General features: G+C 40.8%; 1 protein-coding gene across 6 annotated transcripts in view; it reads right to left on the minus strand.

The window, feature by feature from the left end:
• Nucleotides 1-15,945, minus strand: part of MAP7 (microtubule associated protein 7) — a 97,560-nt gene that overhangs the window by 28,552 nt on the left and 53,063 nt on the right. For all 6 annotated transcript variants that reach the window (XM_083731663.1, XM_083731662.1, XM_083731660.1 and 3 more), the window contains exons 2-3: nucleotides 11,912-12,016; nucleotides 9,874-9,951 (exon numbers count right to left, since the gene is read on the minus strand). In XM_083731663.1, the coding sequence (XP_083587789.1) occupies nucleotides 9,874-9,951; nucleotides 11,912-12,016 (183 nt within the window). The remainder of the gene's footprint in view (nucleotides 1-9,873; nucleotides 9,952-11,911; nucleotides 12,017-15,945) is intronic.

Consider the following 15,945-nt stretch of genomic DNA (forward strand, 5'->3'; position numbering starts at 1 on the left):
ACTTAATTCATTCTGGAGGTCTGTTCTTAACCTGAAACTGTTCTTAACCTGAAGCACCACTTTAGCTAATGGGGCCTCCCACGGCCGTCGTGCGATTTCTGTTCTCATCCTGAAGCAAAGTTCTTAACCTGAGGTACTATATCTGGGTTAGCAGAATCTGTAACCTGAAGCGTCTGTAACCCGAGGTACCACTGTACATTATTTTACCCATGACTAGAAATTCAATTATTGGTGATGTTTTGCTTTGATATAAATAGCTAACAAGTTGGATTCTATATCCAAGTACTAAAAATTAACAATAAGTAGACACTATGAAAACCTTCTAGAGTGGAGCATGTTTATACTGAATCAGACCATTGGTCCATCTAGCTCTGTGTTATCTACATGTACTAACAGCCCTTCTGCATAATAATGGGCGGGAGAGGGGAATTACCTTGGGAATTTGCGGAAATTCTACCATTGGCGGTATTTTAAAAGATGCTAAATTACCACATTATCAACGATGTTTTGAAACATACTTTCCTTTAGCATTTAATAACTATAATCTAAGAAGAGCTATTTTTGCAAAAAGGACAAGGGAACCATTATTATTTATTACATACATACTTTCAAGGGATTGAGGATTGCCAACATTGCCTCTATTAGTATTAGGCTTTTAATTTTGCGTGTAACTTTAGGACATTAAAAAAAAAATTGTTCTCAGGTATCATTCATTCTCTCTCTCTCTCTCTCTCTCTCTCACACACACACACACACACACACACACAGAGTATTTGATGGGAAGTCTTCATGAATGTAATTTCATAACATCCCTAGAAGGGATCTGGAAATTAGCGTGCATTTTCTGAGATACTCTGAACCTAAAATGTTTGGGAGCATTAAGGGTGTGATTCTAAGTGTACTTACAAGGTGGAAGATCTGTAACATTTTTTTTTATAAAGAAGCTTAGGCAAAATTTATTAAATTTGTATAGCATTTCACACTAATAAGGAAAAAGCAACACAACCATCAACTTTTTAGAGTAAGTTTTTGTTTATCCCTAAAGGAATGATAGTGCATTATAATAATAGGTTGTATTCAACAAAGTGCTAAGCAGGTTGTTTCATCGGAGCAAGAATTTCTCCTCGTACAATGAAACCATCTCTTTCTTTCACCTCCACTTGCATTCCCCTAAATCTGAATTTTCTCCGTATCCTCCAGAGCATATTTTGGGACAGTGAGGGGGAGCAGGAGGGGGAAAACCCCCTTGTGCTAGTGCTGATTCTTGCACTAGTGCAAACATGGACTTGAATAACCCCCATTATATATGCTATATTCTTAATTTATTCAAAAATTTATATCCTGCCATTTCCAGGCAGCTCACAACAAAATTAAAATGTACAGGAAACACAAAACAAATAAAATAAAATGCAGTCTAGATCAATATTTAACTAGTCCTGCTGCAGTTCCTGAGAACAGATAACAGAGTACAGGCTAGACTGGCTCTGATTAGGGGACATTTTCAGAAGGTGACCTGAAACTCTGGTTGCTAAAAATAAAAAAGCAATTGATACAATTTTTATCTAAACTTCCACCACCCCTCACTGGCTTTCCAACAAGGTAATAAGTTTTGTCTTATAGATTGATGGCAAGTTATGGATTCTACTGTGAATGCCAAGAAATTAATTTACACTTTGAAATCTCAAAGAATCTTCCTCTGCGTATCTCGGCTGGGTAGTTGGAGAAATGGAGCTATTTAAAAATCTCTTCTTATGAATGAACTGAAGCAGAACACAACGACATTAGGTAAGATTCTAGCTTGCAAGCACTGATATATTATATAAATTAGCTTACGTCTTGATTATCTAAGCAAATAGCAATGGCATCCTTTCGGGCTATGATTCATTTCAAAATGCAAATAATTGATACTCAAGACAGCAAAACAAGAATAGCTTGTTCCTCCAGTTACAGAAACATTAGCATTACTACTGTACTACACTTGAATACCGTGATTCCAACTTAACCTGACAGGAGTAGGGGGAAGTGAAGCTGGATATTATTATTCAGCTCTGTACTGTACAGGGCCAGCCCTCGGCAATTGTTCTGTTTTGACCAGGACATCCTGGAATTACAAAAGCCATCCTGGCTTCTGATTGGATCCTGGAATGTCCTGTCTTTTGGTCTCCTGCAAGAGTGAGGAACTCAAAGACGCTCATTCTTGGGTGCCACGCAAGTCAGCTGGCACATTTTAAATAAGAGAGAAATGTGCACAGTCCCATCTTAGCAGGAGACTGAAGCTGTGCTCTGCGTGCCCTCTGTAACTTGCATCCTGTTCGAGCACAGCAGAGCGCAGCCATTACTTCTTCTCCAAGGAGGAGGCCTGGGCTCGGCACTCCTTCTGGTGGCAGGAAGGAACCAGACGATGGTGGTGCTGACAACCTTTAAATAATGATAATGATAATGATAATGATAATGATAATTTATACCCTGCCCATCTGGCTGTTGTTTTTCTCTTTGACTGCCTTTGCACTCAGGCAACTACTGCTGCTCTTGGGGGCACCCAGAAGGTCCTCATCAAGGCCTGCCCACCACTGCCAGCCCTGCAGTATGTTCACCTTCCTGCTGCCAGCCAGAAGGAGTGCTTCTAGCAGGGCATGCCAGGCAATGGCTCCATGGAGTCAAGTACCAGACAGGGAAGATAGGTGGGGATTCAGAATCTTTGTGCTCAGTGCCTGGTGCTGGTGGAGAGGAGTGGTGGGTAGACTGCCCATGAAGGTGGAGTTTCCACTTGGCTGCCATGACTGAGGCTGTACACACACACATATACGGGGCATGCGGACAGAACTGCCGTCTTCATTTTCATCACTGGGATGTTGGAGGGCATGCTACCATTAGGAAAAAGGGGGGCAATTGCTGGAAAGGCAGTAACTGCAGCCCTCTGATGGGAGACAGAGCAGTGCATGCTACATGGCACAGCCAGGACTCCTTCAACAAGCCCGCTGTCTCACACAAGATGGAGAATGCTATATTGTCACCAGTGTCTGTTTGTTTGTTTGTTAGTTATTGTAGCATAACAACCGTTACTAACAACCCAAAGGTGCAGCAGCAGGGTGTTATACCACACCATATACAAAGCAAGCAAGCAAACAAAACAAAACAAAATAAAATAAAATAACACATCAACTTAAATAAAGACATCCATATTTCCTGAGCTGGATAACGCTGCCAGGGTTGAAGTAAGATTCAACTGGCAGTCCAGTCAGCTTCTGTACATTGAGTGGGAAGGCGATGCCATCTTGCCCTTTACTGCAGGCATCCTGATGAAGGATGCCGCCTTTAATAACTAAATCAAAAGGATGCTATTTTTCAAGGGTTTGATATATATTCTTCCAGATCTAGTTATACCAGAAAATAAAGTTTCACAAAAATATCTTAGTGCTGTTGGTCTTTAAAGAGATGACTGTACGTAAATGTATATACATTATGTTCTATGTAAGTTGTTATAATTATTAACAATAAGTTAGAAATGCTGCTCTTTGAAATGAAAAAGTTTCAAGTGTTAGAAACTCATGGGTGGTAAGTCAATATTGCTTCAGGGAATAAATATTGACTGAGCCATAAGTTAATAATGCTACCCCCCTCTCCAAATCTCATCTATCACTCAGCGCTTGTCTACATTTGGCTTGTCTTACAACATATGCAACATGCAGATGGCCTGCATAGTGAGGGCAAGAAGCCCAGTGCGATTTTGCAAGGCCTGCTCTAACCTAGTAAGTGCTCTGAAATGTATGCAGATGGAAACTGCGCAAAAGGGAAACAGGAGATAAAAAGAACTCTGTGAGTCCTCTGTTTATGGTTTGCCCTGTATCATTGCTCCATCGCCCTGATACCTCTACAGTGAGAAACAATATAAAAATTACAAAGGCCTTATTCAAAAGTAAGCATGACCCACTGCCAACCCCCCCACATCATTAACGAGAATTTAGGGGGAGGGGAATTAAGTATGAAAAAGAAACAAATGAAGAATCTTGAATTGTCTGTAGATGTACAGACACAGACAGGATGGCTTCTTGATGCAGAGATATTCAAGCAAACAGAAATACGTTTTGTGGAATTCAAAACAAAGCTGAAAAAAGTGAAGCTGCAATAAAACTGCAATGCAGACATAGCCTAAATCTAGACATAGCCGCTGGGGATACATAAAGCATAAACTGCTTTCCTTAATAGATAACTATTTCCCCCCTCTAAACACAGTCTTTCTCATCCATCTGCAAGACATAACAGTTGCTGACTTTAAATTATCCTGAAGAGAGAGAGGATGTGAAGCCAAGGCTGCCTCCAGCATCTCAGTGGCAACATTCTTTTCTTCCTCAAAAAGGTCCACAATGGACTTGGCAACTTCAGCAGGTGACAGAAAAAAGAGTTATCTAGAAGACAGCTTGCACAAAAAACACCCTAATCTGAACAACAGTATTAACTTTCATTATATAGTCTTGTGTTCATTATACTGTATAGTCTTTAATCAAGTGGAAATAATTTTATAGACAATAACTCTCATGGGCATAATATTCAATTGCCATAACAGAGAAAGTTACAAAAAAATGCTGTTGCTCTTTTATTGCCTTTTAATAAACCCTGTAGTTTTTGTTATTATTAAACTTTATCATTACAACTTAATCATCATAACCCTAGAATCATCCTTTATACACTGCCTCTAAACAGTCAATGAATTTAAAAATGTCAATAAATGCAACTATTTAAAATTAATTTAGAAGGCTCCATTGTCCTATCGTAAGCAATTTCTCCACAGAAAAAAGAAACCAGTTAAAATATTGGTGTATCATGCTGGAAAGTGTTTGCATGCACTTTTTTGCCGATCTTGTATTTCCAAACACTGGGGACTCACATGAGTCTGTCTTATGGCTGAAAAGGAGAAACCTAATATTTCTTTGCATCTGCAAAAAAGTGTTCCCTGCTGCCCCAGTTGAACATCTGGATGGTAGTGGGCAGCATGGTGCGGAGCTGCCTCTCACCTGACCCCAAGCTGTTTGCACTGCCATTGCTTACTGGGAGATAAAGGGTGAGGTTGTAGGGAGATTGGTATGGTGCAAATACACTAACAGGAGAACCAAATTGGCTTTACTGCTGCCTTTGAACTGCATTCACCTGGCCACAGCCTCACTCCTCTGCTACTAAGTAAGTAGCAATAGCAGCTGAGGCTAGACGGCCATCTCCTGGGGATGCTCTAGCTCTGGATTTTCTGCCTCAAGCTTGATGGCCTACAATGCCTCCTCCAGCTCCATGGTTCTGTTTTGGCCCTGCTGATGGAAGAGCCAGTCTCCTTGCTGCTTAATGGTGTGAGGAAGTCATGCTCTGTCCACTGCAGCTTCCAAAAAAGATACTGTATTTTGGAAAATCGTTCCATAACAAACTGCTATACATCTACTGAACCATGCAGCTCTAGCAAAGAGAGACTTTAAGGTTTCACTCTATTGTACAGTGGTACCTCAGGTTAAGTACTTAATTCGTTCTGGAGGTCCGTACTTAACCTGAAACTGTTCTTAACCTGAAGCACCACTTTAGCTAATGGGGCCTCCTGCTGCTGCCGCGCCGCCGGAGCACGATTTCTGTTCTCATCCTGAAGCAAAATTCTTAACCTGAAGCACCATTTCTGGGTTAGCGGAGTCTGTAACCTAAAGTGTATGTAACCTGAGGTACCACTGTATAACCATTTCTCCTGGATGACCAATAAAATAGTTTTAGAAAGTGGAAGAAGAAACTGAATAGGGTATACCAGTCACCAACGTTGTGGTGCCCACAGAGGCCTTCCCTGGTGTCCGCAGGTTCCCCCTCCCTTCTGAAATTAAGACTGGCATTCTATTGTAGCCAACAGAATAGGTTGCAGTGTGTATGTGTGTGATATCCACAACACCTGCTTTACAAATGTGCCCACAGGACCCCCAGGGTTCGTCTACCCTGTCTAGGAAATGTTCCTTCTATTAGTTAGTGATGAGGCTCATTTCAGGAGGAGGGAAGGGAATTAGTTCCTTACTAGATTGCATTTCTGCCTATTTGCAACTGGAGTGAAAAACTGATCTACATCAAAATTTATATAGACAGAACAAGGCATCAGCACTTACACTCTAAATGAAGTGTTACAAAATCCCACAACTCCTGCAGCTTGCTGAGGCAGACTGAATATTTTTAGAATGCCAGACTGCGTAAAGCAATTATCTGCTGTTTCAACTCCTTTCAGGGAAGCAGGGTGAGTATAAGTTGGGTGAGTTATCTAAATAAATACTACTATGCAGCTGTTTGTTTGTTTTTTAAAAAATGCTGGTTTTATGCTGGTGCTGTCATTTCGGTATCAAGATGTTGTGTATTTGTTGTGCTTTGGGACTGTTTTGTGTAAGGTGTCTGCTAATATTGTGTGTGTGTATTATTCTAAGAACAGTTTACATAAAGGGAGCAGGAAGTTTGCTACGTTTTCCTAACAGGAAAAAGGAAAGCACCTTTGAACATGAATTGTCAGCTTAACAACCATAAAGCATTAAACCAAAAATAAAATAAAAATAAAAATAAAGCATTAACCCAGGCTTCCCCAACCTAACATCCTCCAGGTGTTGTTCGCCTACAATTCCCATAATCCCTGCTCATTTCCTGTGCACGGTGGGATTTATGAGAGTTGGAGTTCAAAACAAGAGGAGAGCCCTGGGCTGTGGAAAGCTACTTAACTGAGAAGCTGGATGCTACAAGCACCTTCTCAGCATAAATCAGAACCCTCAGGGGGAAAAAAATAGTAAACCACAGCTAGATTCATATGGAAGAAGGGAGTCTTTCAGCTATCCTGGCCCCATGCCATTTAAGAGTTTTCTAAGTAATAACCAGCACCTTGAATAGGGCCCTGAAATGAATCTGAAGCCAGCAGAACTGGTATAAGGCCAGTGTGACATGGTCCAAGAAATAGACAACAGAAAGCATTCTGCACCAGCTGCAGTTTCTAAAAACTCTTTCAGGGCAGCCACACACAGACCACACTGCAGGATTCAAGTCTGAAGGTGTCCAAGGCATGTGACTAGACTTACTGGGTGTAAAATATGAGGGACACTTCACATAGTATCCCCCCCCCCAAGATGGAAATGGAACTTATGCTCCAAGTCCCTATTTTGCTTTACTCTGGTGCCTTGCACTGTCCCTTCAAGTTAGAGCCATACTGTTCAATTGAATCCTGAGAGTTTGGGCAATATGGTCAAACCAATCAAAGAGAACCAGACTGACTGATGAACAGCCTGGATTAGTGCCAGACAACTTCCTGTTCTTATAGTACATGGAATAAAATTATTAAGGAATAAGGAAACATAAACGGAAGAGAAGAAACATGAAAAACACAGCTGTTTTGCAGAAATGTATGTCCAAATGCATGAGAGAGAATATGATTTACAGATTTGACAGGTAAATAGATAGATAATTTGTTTATCTGCTGTTAATTTTGTACTGTTTATTTATCTGTACTCTCAAACCAATACAATTATGCTTTATGGTCTAAATATAATAGTGTGCAGGGTCTGATTAGAGTGTGAAATAACTGTATCTTTGCCTTCTACTCTTCTTTCTGAAATGCAAAAGAAACAGGGTCAGCTGCAGGCAACTGTAATGTGCCATTATGATCTATTTAAAAATATGGCAAGTTGACAGACATCATACTGAGGAAGACATTTTTCACAAAATTAAGAGTGGCAGCCACTGTGCTTTGCATTCACATAAGAAGAAAAACAACCTTTTCTCCTCCTTTGAATGGTTGGCAGTTCAGATGCCTCTGGGTATAGCCAGAAGAAAAAGTTAAAATATGTTCAAACCTGCTTAACCCTCATGGTTCCTAGCCAAGGAACCTCAGAAATGGTGGCTCTGTGAAATGACTGGGAATCTCCAGGATTTGTAGCACACTCACAAAACAACAATTCTCAAAAATTAATTAGTGGAAACTAACATAGCTGATTAGTAGATATCAATTTACTCTCTCTTCTATATGGGGAGCTTCAACATAAGGGAACAGACAGAAATCTTTCTTTCCTCCTCTCATAAAACCAGAACTTGAGGTCATCCAATGGTAGGTGATACAAGACAAACAAAGGAAGTATGTCTTCACAATGCGCACCATTAATTTATGAAATTTGCTACCACAAGATATGGTGATGCCCACTAGCTTAGATGGCTTTATACGGGGAGTAGAAAAGTTCACAGAGGATAAGTCTACAAGCCATAATGGCTACAGTGGTACCTCGGGTTAAGAACTTAATTAGTTCTGGAGGTCTGTTCTTAACCTGAAACTGTTCTTAACCTGAAGACTACTTTAGCTAATGGGGCCTCCTGCTGCTGCTGTGCCGCCACTGCACGATTTCTGTTCTCATTCTGAAGCAAAGTTCTTAACCTGAGGTAATATTTCTGGGTTAGCGGAGTCTGTAACCTGAAGCGTATGTAACCCAAGGTACCACTGCACATGGAAATTCCAGGTTCAGAGGTGAGATGCCACCAGACACCAGTTGTCAAAGAGCTGTTACAGGAAGAAGGGCTATTACCTACATGTGCCGCTTGTAGGCTTTGCTTGCCCGAGGCCTCTGATTGTCTACTGTGGGAATCAGAGCACTGGACTAGAGGGATCTTTCACCCTGATCCAACAGGATCCTTCTTATGGAACAAGGGCAGCCAGTGCTGCATTTCAGATGTTGTTGGATTACAGTCCCAACCAGCTTGCTCAATTATCACTAATTATGGGAACTGCAGTTATAAACATTCGGAGCTCACCATGTTGACTATAATACCATTGCAATAAGAAGGTTCTGCATACATCATATTTTAGTTTGCTATGAAACCATGTCAAAAATGAAACCCACCCCAAAACGAAACAAGATGACTTTGATCCAGAGCTCCTGTAAGTAGAACTCTTTTCACAGGACACTCTCACCAGAAGGAGGAGGGAGAGAAAAACCTTCTGGAAAAGTATGGGAAATAGAATTGGGGGTTTGAAGGGAGTAAAATTGGTGAGAACCATCTTCCCTCCTTTCCTCCAGCAGGAGCCTTCAGCAGATCTCTGTCTCTTCCATAAAGGAAGAAGCAGTTATGTTTTTGTGGAAGAGACACTGTGAGTTCAACCTTAGAACTTCAGAGAAGAAATACCCTTGCAGGAGGTGCAAAGCTTCCTTTTCAAATGTGAACAATAAGAAAATGTACGGCAACCAGTCCGTACACTGAGATAGCCTTTAGAGGTCCTTCCCATGACCTGAGGAGAGGTGGGCAGCAACTGGGCAAGACAGCCTTTTCTGCTGTGCCCTCTACAGGTGGAAGGCTCACATGGCTCTCCAATGTATTTCCTATTGAGGCAAAGACATTGGTTATTTTGAAATGTCATGAATGGAGACTGACAATAGCATTCCAGAACCTGCAGTAGCTCCTGCCAGTTTGCACTTATTGTGTGAGTAGAACCAAGACACACAAAAGTCTTTTTCAGATTAATGACAATATGTACTTACCGTGCTAAGTAACACTACTTTATCCAATGTAGGCCTGACAACAAGACTTGGGTTGGCATGTTCTGTTCCACCACATGCTGAACTTTCTTGTATGAACACAAATCCCTCTCTGTACACAATATCATATGTGAGGAGGACATGTCTATGCTCCAGCACATGGACAACTTATGTGCTAGGACCACGTGTTGATCAGACCTCAGAGATCTAGTCATTAAATTCCATGAACTATTTTTAATGGCTAAAAGTACACATTTAATTATAGTCTTGTAACTCATGCTGTTTAACGTATAATATAGATGTCAAATGATAAGCATGTTATAACTGATGAGAATCACCAGCTAGAAAGAGTACATTGAGTATGACTCACCTAACAGCTTTTCCCGTTCTTCTCTCCGTTCTCGAGCAAGTCGCTGCCTTTCATCAACTTTCAGTACTGGCGCAGGGTCTGTAAAATAGTAGAAGACTTGAGATGTCATATTAGAAAAAGCAACATTCTAAAAGCAATTAACAAGCAACTGTAATGTTACCATTTAAGACCTTTCACATATCATCCCTTTCACATATTTAATTGCAATGAACTTGGGATCTCTCTGTCTAAAGAAAAAAAGAAACACTTTGAATGGCATCCAATTAATTATTGAAATAACACTTAAGGCCCGGTTCCCAAAGAGGTGGTCAGCTTCTGTCTGTGTTGCAGCACTTCAGAAAGCAGGTGGGACTGGATGTTCCCATATAAAAATCCTTTCACATAGAAAACATATATATATATATAGGGTTTCTCTCTCTCTCTTATAGATGAGCAACTGTTCACATGAGCTCCACCCTTCAGTGTGAAGTGAAACTACTGAGAAACTGAATTTCTACCTAAGTAAGAACTTAACAGGCCATTGGTTGGATCCAGAGAAACACCAGCGATGGAAGGGGTAGATGGAAGGGGCTTCTGTCCAGTTTTCAGGGTTATCTTTTTCATCTTTATTCCCCTATCCTGAAGCTCCACCTATTCAATAGGGTTTCCTGACCTTCATGTGAGGTTGTTTGGAGGCTTTGGGGTGAATGGGGGTGAAGGAAGTCAGAAAGTCACCTTCCACACGCCTTCTTCCACTGCCATTTCTCAAGATCTAACCTCAAGTGTTAGATGTTCGGGGATTTACTTACTTACTTACTTACTAACTAACTAACTAACTAACTAACTAACTAACTAACTAACTAAAAAACCTGGTCCAAAAAACTGCTCAAATTATATACCAACAGCCTGTATACACTGCAGCATTTAGCAGAAAACGCATGTTTTGTTCCATGCAAACCACATGTGAAAGCTTATGTTGTATACCACTGTGATCTCAAGAACAAAAGCTAACTCTTCAAACACAGTACTTCTCAGACCTCAAAGATGGTGGCATTATTTAACTAAGCAGACTTATTTTCCTCTGTTGTCACATGCCATAGATCTTGCCTTTATAACTTTTGTTTTAGGGGTACTGAATGAAAGGTTAATTACTTGGCAGAATGCCCAGGTGCCAGCAACTGTGTTATGGGTACAACTGACCAGCTGACGTCCTGTCACTCGATATATAAAATTTAAGATATGCAATAGGGGAATGAAACATTTCACAGGATTTGAGAGTCCTTTATTTCTCACAATTTATAATGAACTGCCTTTCAAATCTGAGCTGAAGAACAGAAGGCATTCAGACAGTTGTTAAAGTGATGTGTATATTCAAGAAAACAGAACTCTTTCCTGACTCATTTAACACTGTGCTTGCCAGAGGGTAGAAAAAAAGGAAACGTGCAGCTAGGACAATATATTCAGTAAAGCCTAGCAGTGTATTTGTTCTCTGAATCCTGTAAAGTAAGCAAAAGAAAACTGGAGTGTGAGACTGAGCATATACAGAATTTCATTTCACCCGGTGCTTATGAAATACATTTACAATGCTCAGCACTGGAAGTGCAGAGACCCAAGAGCATCTGAGCACACTCACAAAGAGATTGGTCACGGTATGACTGACCCCAAGATGTATCGTTTAGCTTTGCAAAGGAATAGTTTGTCTGTACATACAGTACGCCGTTAAAGGGAACATAAATTTCCTGGGTTTCATGACTTTGCAAGAACTATTTCTCACTCTATGTAAATGCATAGTATAATATACAAATACAGTATCGGTTTGCCTATGTTGATTCAGTGTTTCTTGTCTATATCTGAAAATACAGGTCCAATTGATGCATGATCGCTAACGTGCAGGTCCTTTTGGATCTGGAAAAGGGCAGAAATGAGGAGGAACGGGAGGCAGAATGGGGGGCACAGTTATACATGCTCTGCTAATACGTGTGGGGCCAGAAACGGAACCCCCCCCACACACATGAAAGAAATGACCAGTGAAAGAAATGAAAAGTTCCCAAACTGATACCTGGCTTGCTTCCACCACTGCTGGCATTCTGTCCTAAAGCGGCAGAGGTGGGGCGGCTGGATGGAGCAGCTTTTTTGTCTTGCACCACTTTGGAGTTTTCAGATACTAAAACAAAAAGAGGGAGAAAAGAATATCAGTTAATCAGACCACTACTACTGAGTCAAGCCACCTCTGTTCTATTCACACAAACCTTGCAATAGCCAAGGCAAAATTTACCACGCAGTGCAACTCTGCAGAGAAGGGGTTCAATGGGATTTCCATTGGCTAGGAATGCAGGGCCTTCTGCTCCTTCCATGGCCATTAGAAGTGGAGTGGATTGTGCAAAATGAGCAGTTACATCTATTTGTGCAGGCTGTAGAATTTGAGTTACATGAGCAAGTTTTATTTTAAATTCTATTACAGAATACACACAACCTGATAACCAAGTACATGATGCCATTATGAAAGATGCAGTCCTTCTTTATTGCCTCTTGCCATCTCTTTTCTTCCTACATATTCTCCCTGTTCAATCATCGCCCCCACTACATATGAAATACAAACCACTGCCATAAGAAATGGGTAGTAATTAAGACAATGATACCTGTACACACCAGATGGTCCAATACTAGAAATTGGGCATCTCAAGACTCAAGAGGGAAGAGCCATAGCTCAGTGGGAAAGACTCCCACTCTGAAACCCTGGAGAGCTACTGCCAGAGTTGACAATACTGAGCTAGAAGGGCCATTGGTACGACTTGGTATAAAGCTCTCCCTATCTTCCAAAGAGAGAAGCTCTCTTCTATGAACCCCTCATGGGGATTTAATAAACTTTAAAATCCAATAGTATTTGAAAAGGTTTTATTGTTTGTGGGAAGTTCAAGGTTAATCACTTCCTTAAAATTGGCAGAAAGCACCAAATGTTAAATTCAGAGACTAAGCTGCTGTATTTGAACATGGTCCAAAAACAAGTACTTCAAGAGAGAGTCAGCCAAATCAATGTGGGGGAAAAGGGTTCCCTGATGTAGTCTGAAAATGTTCTTACAACATAAGCTACTTTTAAAAGAATCAATGAGTACAAACATTTATTATTACAAACAGGGCAATGATTTACACTTCCATCTGCTTAATTCCTTTTCCTGTGCTGATATATTTTTATCCATCAATTAACTCAGGCAGCTCCCAATTTTCATCGACAATACATTGCCATAGGAAAGCGTTCTTTGCCTATGCACTCTGTCCGCATAGGATCAGGTCCCTCAGCAGACCAGTCAACTTGGAAAGTGTTCTCGGAATGTGAGCAAGATTCAGAACCACTGCTTTAGATTAACAGCCCTGGAACTGTCCAGCAGGTGAGCTCCACTGCCTCCGCTGGAGCTGTTACTGAGTCCAGCACACCTGTTGCTTCTGGTAGGTGCTTAATTTGCAGTCACTCCCCCCCCCCTTTTAAGGTAATGCAAATGGACGCTTTGTCACATGAGCTTCCATGGGGACAAATATCTCATGGTCACTGCCAAACTTCTATTTATTTATTATTTGAAACTGTATTATCTTTGGCAGTTAAAAAACAACAACTAACCAATGACAATATAACTTTAAAAAAATGTTTGATTAAAGAGAAAACATGAGCAAGGCCACAAAATCAAATCAAACTAAACTAGAATTTAAAAAAGTTCTGGGAAGATATAAAGGTCCTCCTGTGGTGCTTAAAGGTAAAAAATGTGAAACTCCCAAGCACCCCACCCCCGACTAGGAACCAGTGGCGTAGCGTGGGTTGTCAGCACCCGGGGCAAGGCAATTAATTTGCACCCCCTAACCCGTGGATTTGTGCCCCCTAACCCTAACCCCCAGATGTTGCATCCGGTGCGGCCGGGCCCCCCCTGCACCCCCCATGCTACGCCACTGCTAGGAACCACAACTGAGAAGGTTCTGTCAGCAGACACCACCCACAGGAGCACCTAGAGAAGAGTCTTTGTAGGTGATCTTAACACATATGTTTCATGAACTGAGAGTCAGACTCCTCATCAGGTGACAGAGGCTGAAAGGAAGAGCATCCCCAGAGGCACTGGTACCAGATGAACCTGGGGTAGGCAGTGGTCTCTTCCCAGCCCAAGAATGTGACTGCTATCTTCTCTAGAAGACCCTAAAGCCTCTCCAGAAGACCCTAGAATACCTAACCCTCCCTTGCTCTGTTGCAATAGGAGTTTTGTAGAAAAAGGTTCAGTCCTTTTAAGTGCAGCAGCACTCTGCAGCACAGGTGGCGCTAACAGTTATGTTATACCTGGTGCTACTGCTGGAGAAGTGCTCAATTTTAGCTTGCTCTGTGTTTCCCAGAGCTCTAGCCAGAACCCTGTGGCCCACCTCGCCTTGTATCCAGTCTGAACATCATCTTGTCCTACACCCAGTTGAGTCTGGCCATGCTGCAGTGAGAAGGACAGTGAGCAGGTTTACATGGAGCAGCCATTGTTATACTGAAGACAGGATCCTGAGCAACAGATGCAAGTCGAATGGGGAGAGAAAGAGGCGAGATGAGCTATTCTAGAATATTTGTACTTTCTATTATATGGTTTCATCCCTTCTTTTCTTGTGTTTTAAACCAACCTACCGTAAATAGTAAGTTTAAGGCTGTACACCAGTAACAGAGCTTTAACTATTGGAATTATTGTACTGTGTTTCATGTCTATGTGCTTTAAAAGTAAAGAAGTAAATAGTTTTAGTGGTCTGTTACGAAATACCCATTTGCATGTGCAAAGATTCAGAATAAATTGTCTTCTGAACCTTTACAGCTATATAATTCCTGGGGTAGAGATTCTTTGCATCAAATTTTCTAGGCACATGAATGCCTGTGCTCTTCCATAAAATCATGCATTTTGTTATGTAACCAGGAGACATCCTGTTGGTTTCAAAGCCTTGATTTAAGCCACAGAAATGTAAATCTGTAGTAAAATGAAACACCATAGGCCTCATACAGTATGCAAAGAACAAAATTTCAGCAATATTTTATTAAATAAGTTAGAAATAAGCTCTAGGCATGAGTTTCACTAAGTATTCTTATGACATTCTATACTCACTGAATATACCAAATAGTTTATTTCCAATACTCCATGCATGAAATTTTAATGACACTGCTCTGGAGACAAAGCCGGGAATATTAAGAAAATAGTTCATATTGCTGCTACATTTGATGAGGGACTTTGCTTATATCAACACAGAAGAAGGTAGTCCAGACAGACACATATTGTTTAATGAAATCGGGAAAGGCAAGACTATTGCTCACAGCGTGGTATCATCAATGGTTATTGACCTAAAAACTCATTTAAAATTAGTTCAATTATTACCATATAAATATATTCTATACTTCATCATATAACCTCATACATCTCACTCAGCAGTCTCTAGGCTATTAAGAATTGTACCACAATAAATACTTCAATCTTTAAAATTGCCAAAGAACTTCTTGTTGATTTTGCTATCAAAAATGAGCATGGCTGCACTTCTGGAACATATATTGTGTCAGAAAACACTGTCAAAAAATTCAAAGAAAAATACACAGGCTATCTTTACACATCACAGTAAACCATAGTTACTGGCTTACCATGAACACAGAGATGGCTCCCACTTTACTCCTCTCTTAGTAGTAACAAGAAACCACAACATTTGGCTAAGAGTTGCATCAAAACCTGGGATTGTGGATTGTTCATGCAAACTATAATTTAAAGTCAAGCTCTGAGTGAAAGAAACAACAAATTCTGCTTTCAATGTAACACTAAGCCAGGCTTGTGGTTTGTCGCTCCCTCTAGTGCTAGTGTAGGAGCAAAGCAGAAGCAATCTCCATGTTCATAGTAAACTATGATTTATCGTGACATGCAAACAACACCATATTGTTCACAATCACACAGTCATTGTTTAAAATTAGCTTTTGAATGGTGTCTTGTTAGGAAGCCATTAACTACATCCTGTAGTTTGGGAAGCTACGATTAACTGCTGCTTCCTAGTTTATTTCCCCGCTTGAGCAAAGGAATGAAAGAAGATGGACCAAAAAAAACACAACAAAAAACT

This window comes from Podarcis gaigeae (assembly GCF_964106915.1).
Source record: "Podarcis gaigeae genome assembly, chromosome: 3".
In the NCBI taxonomy this organism is placed as follows: Eukaryota; Metazoa; Chordata; class Lepidosauria; order Squamata; family Lacertidae; genus Podarcis; species Podarcis gaigeae.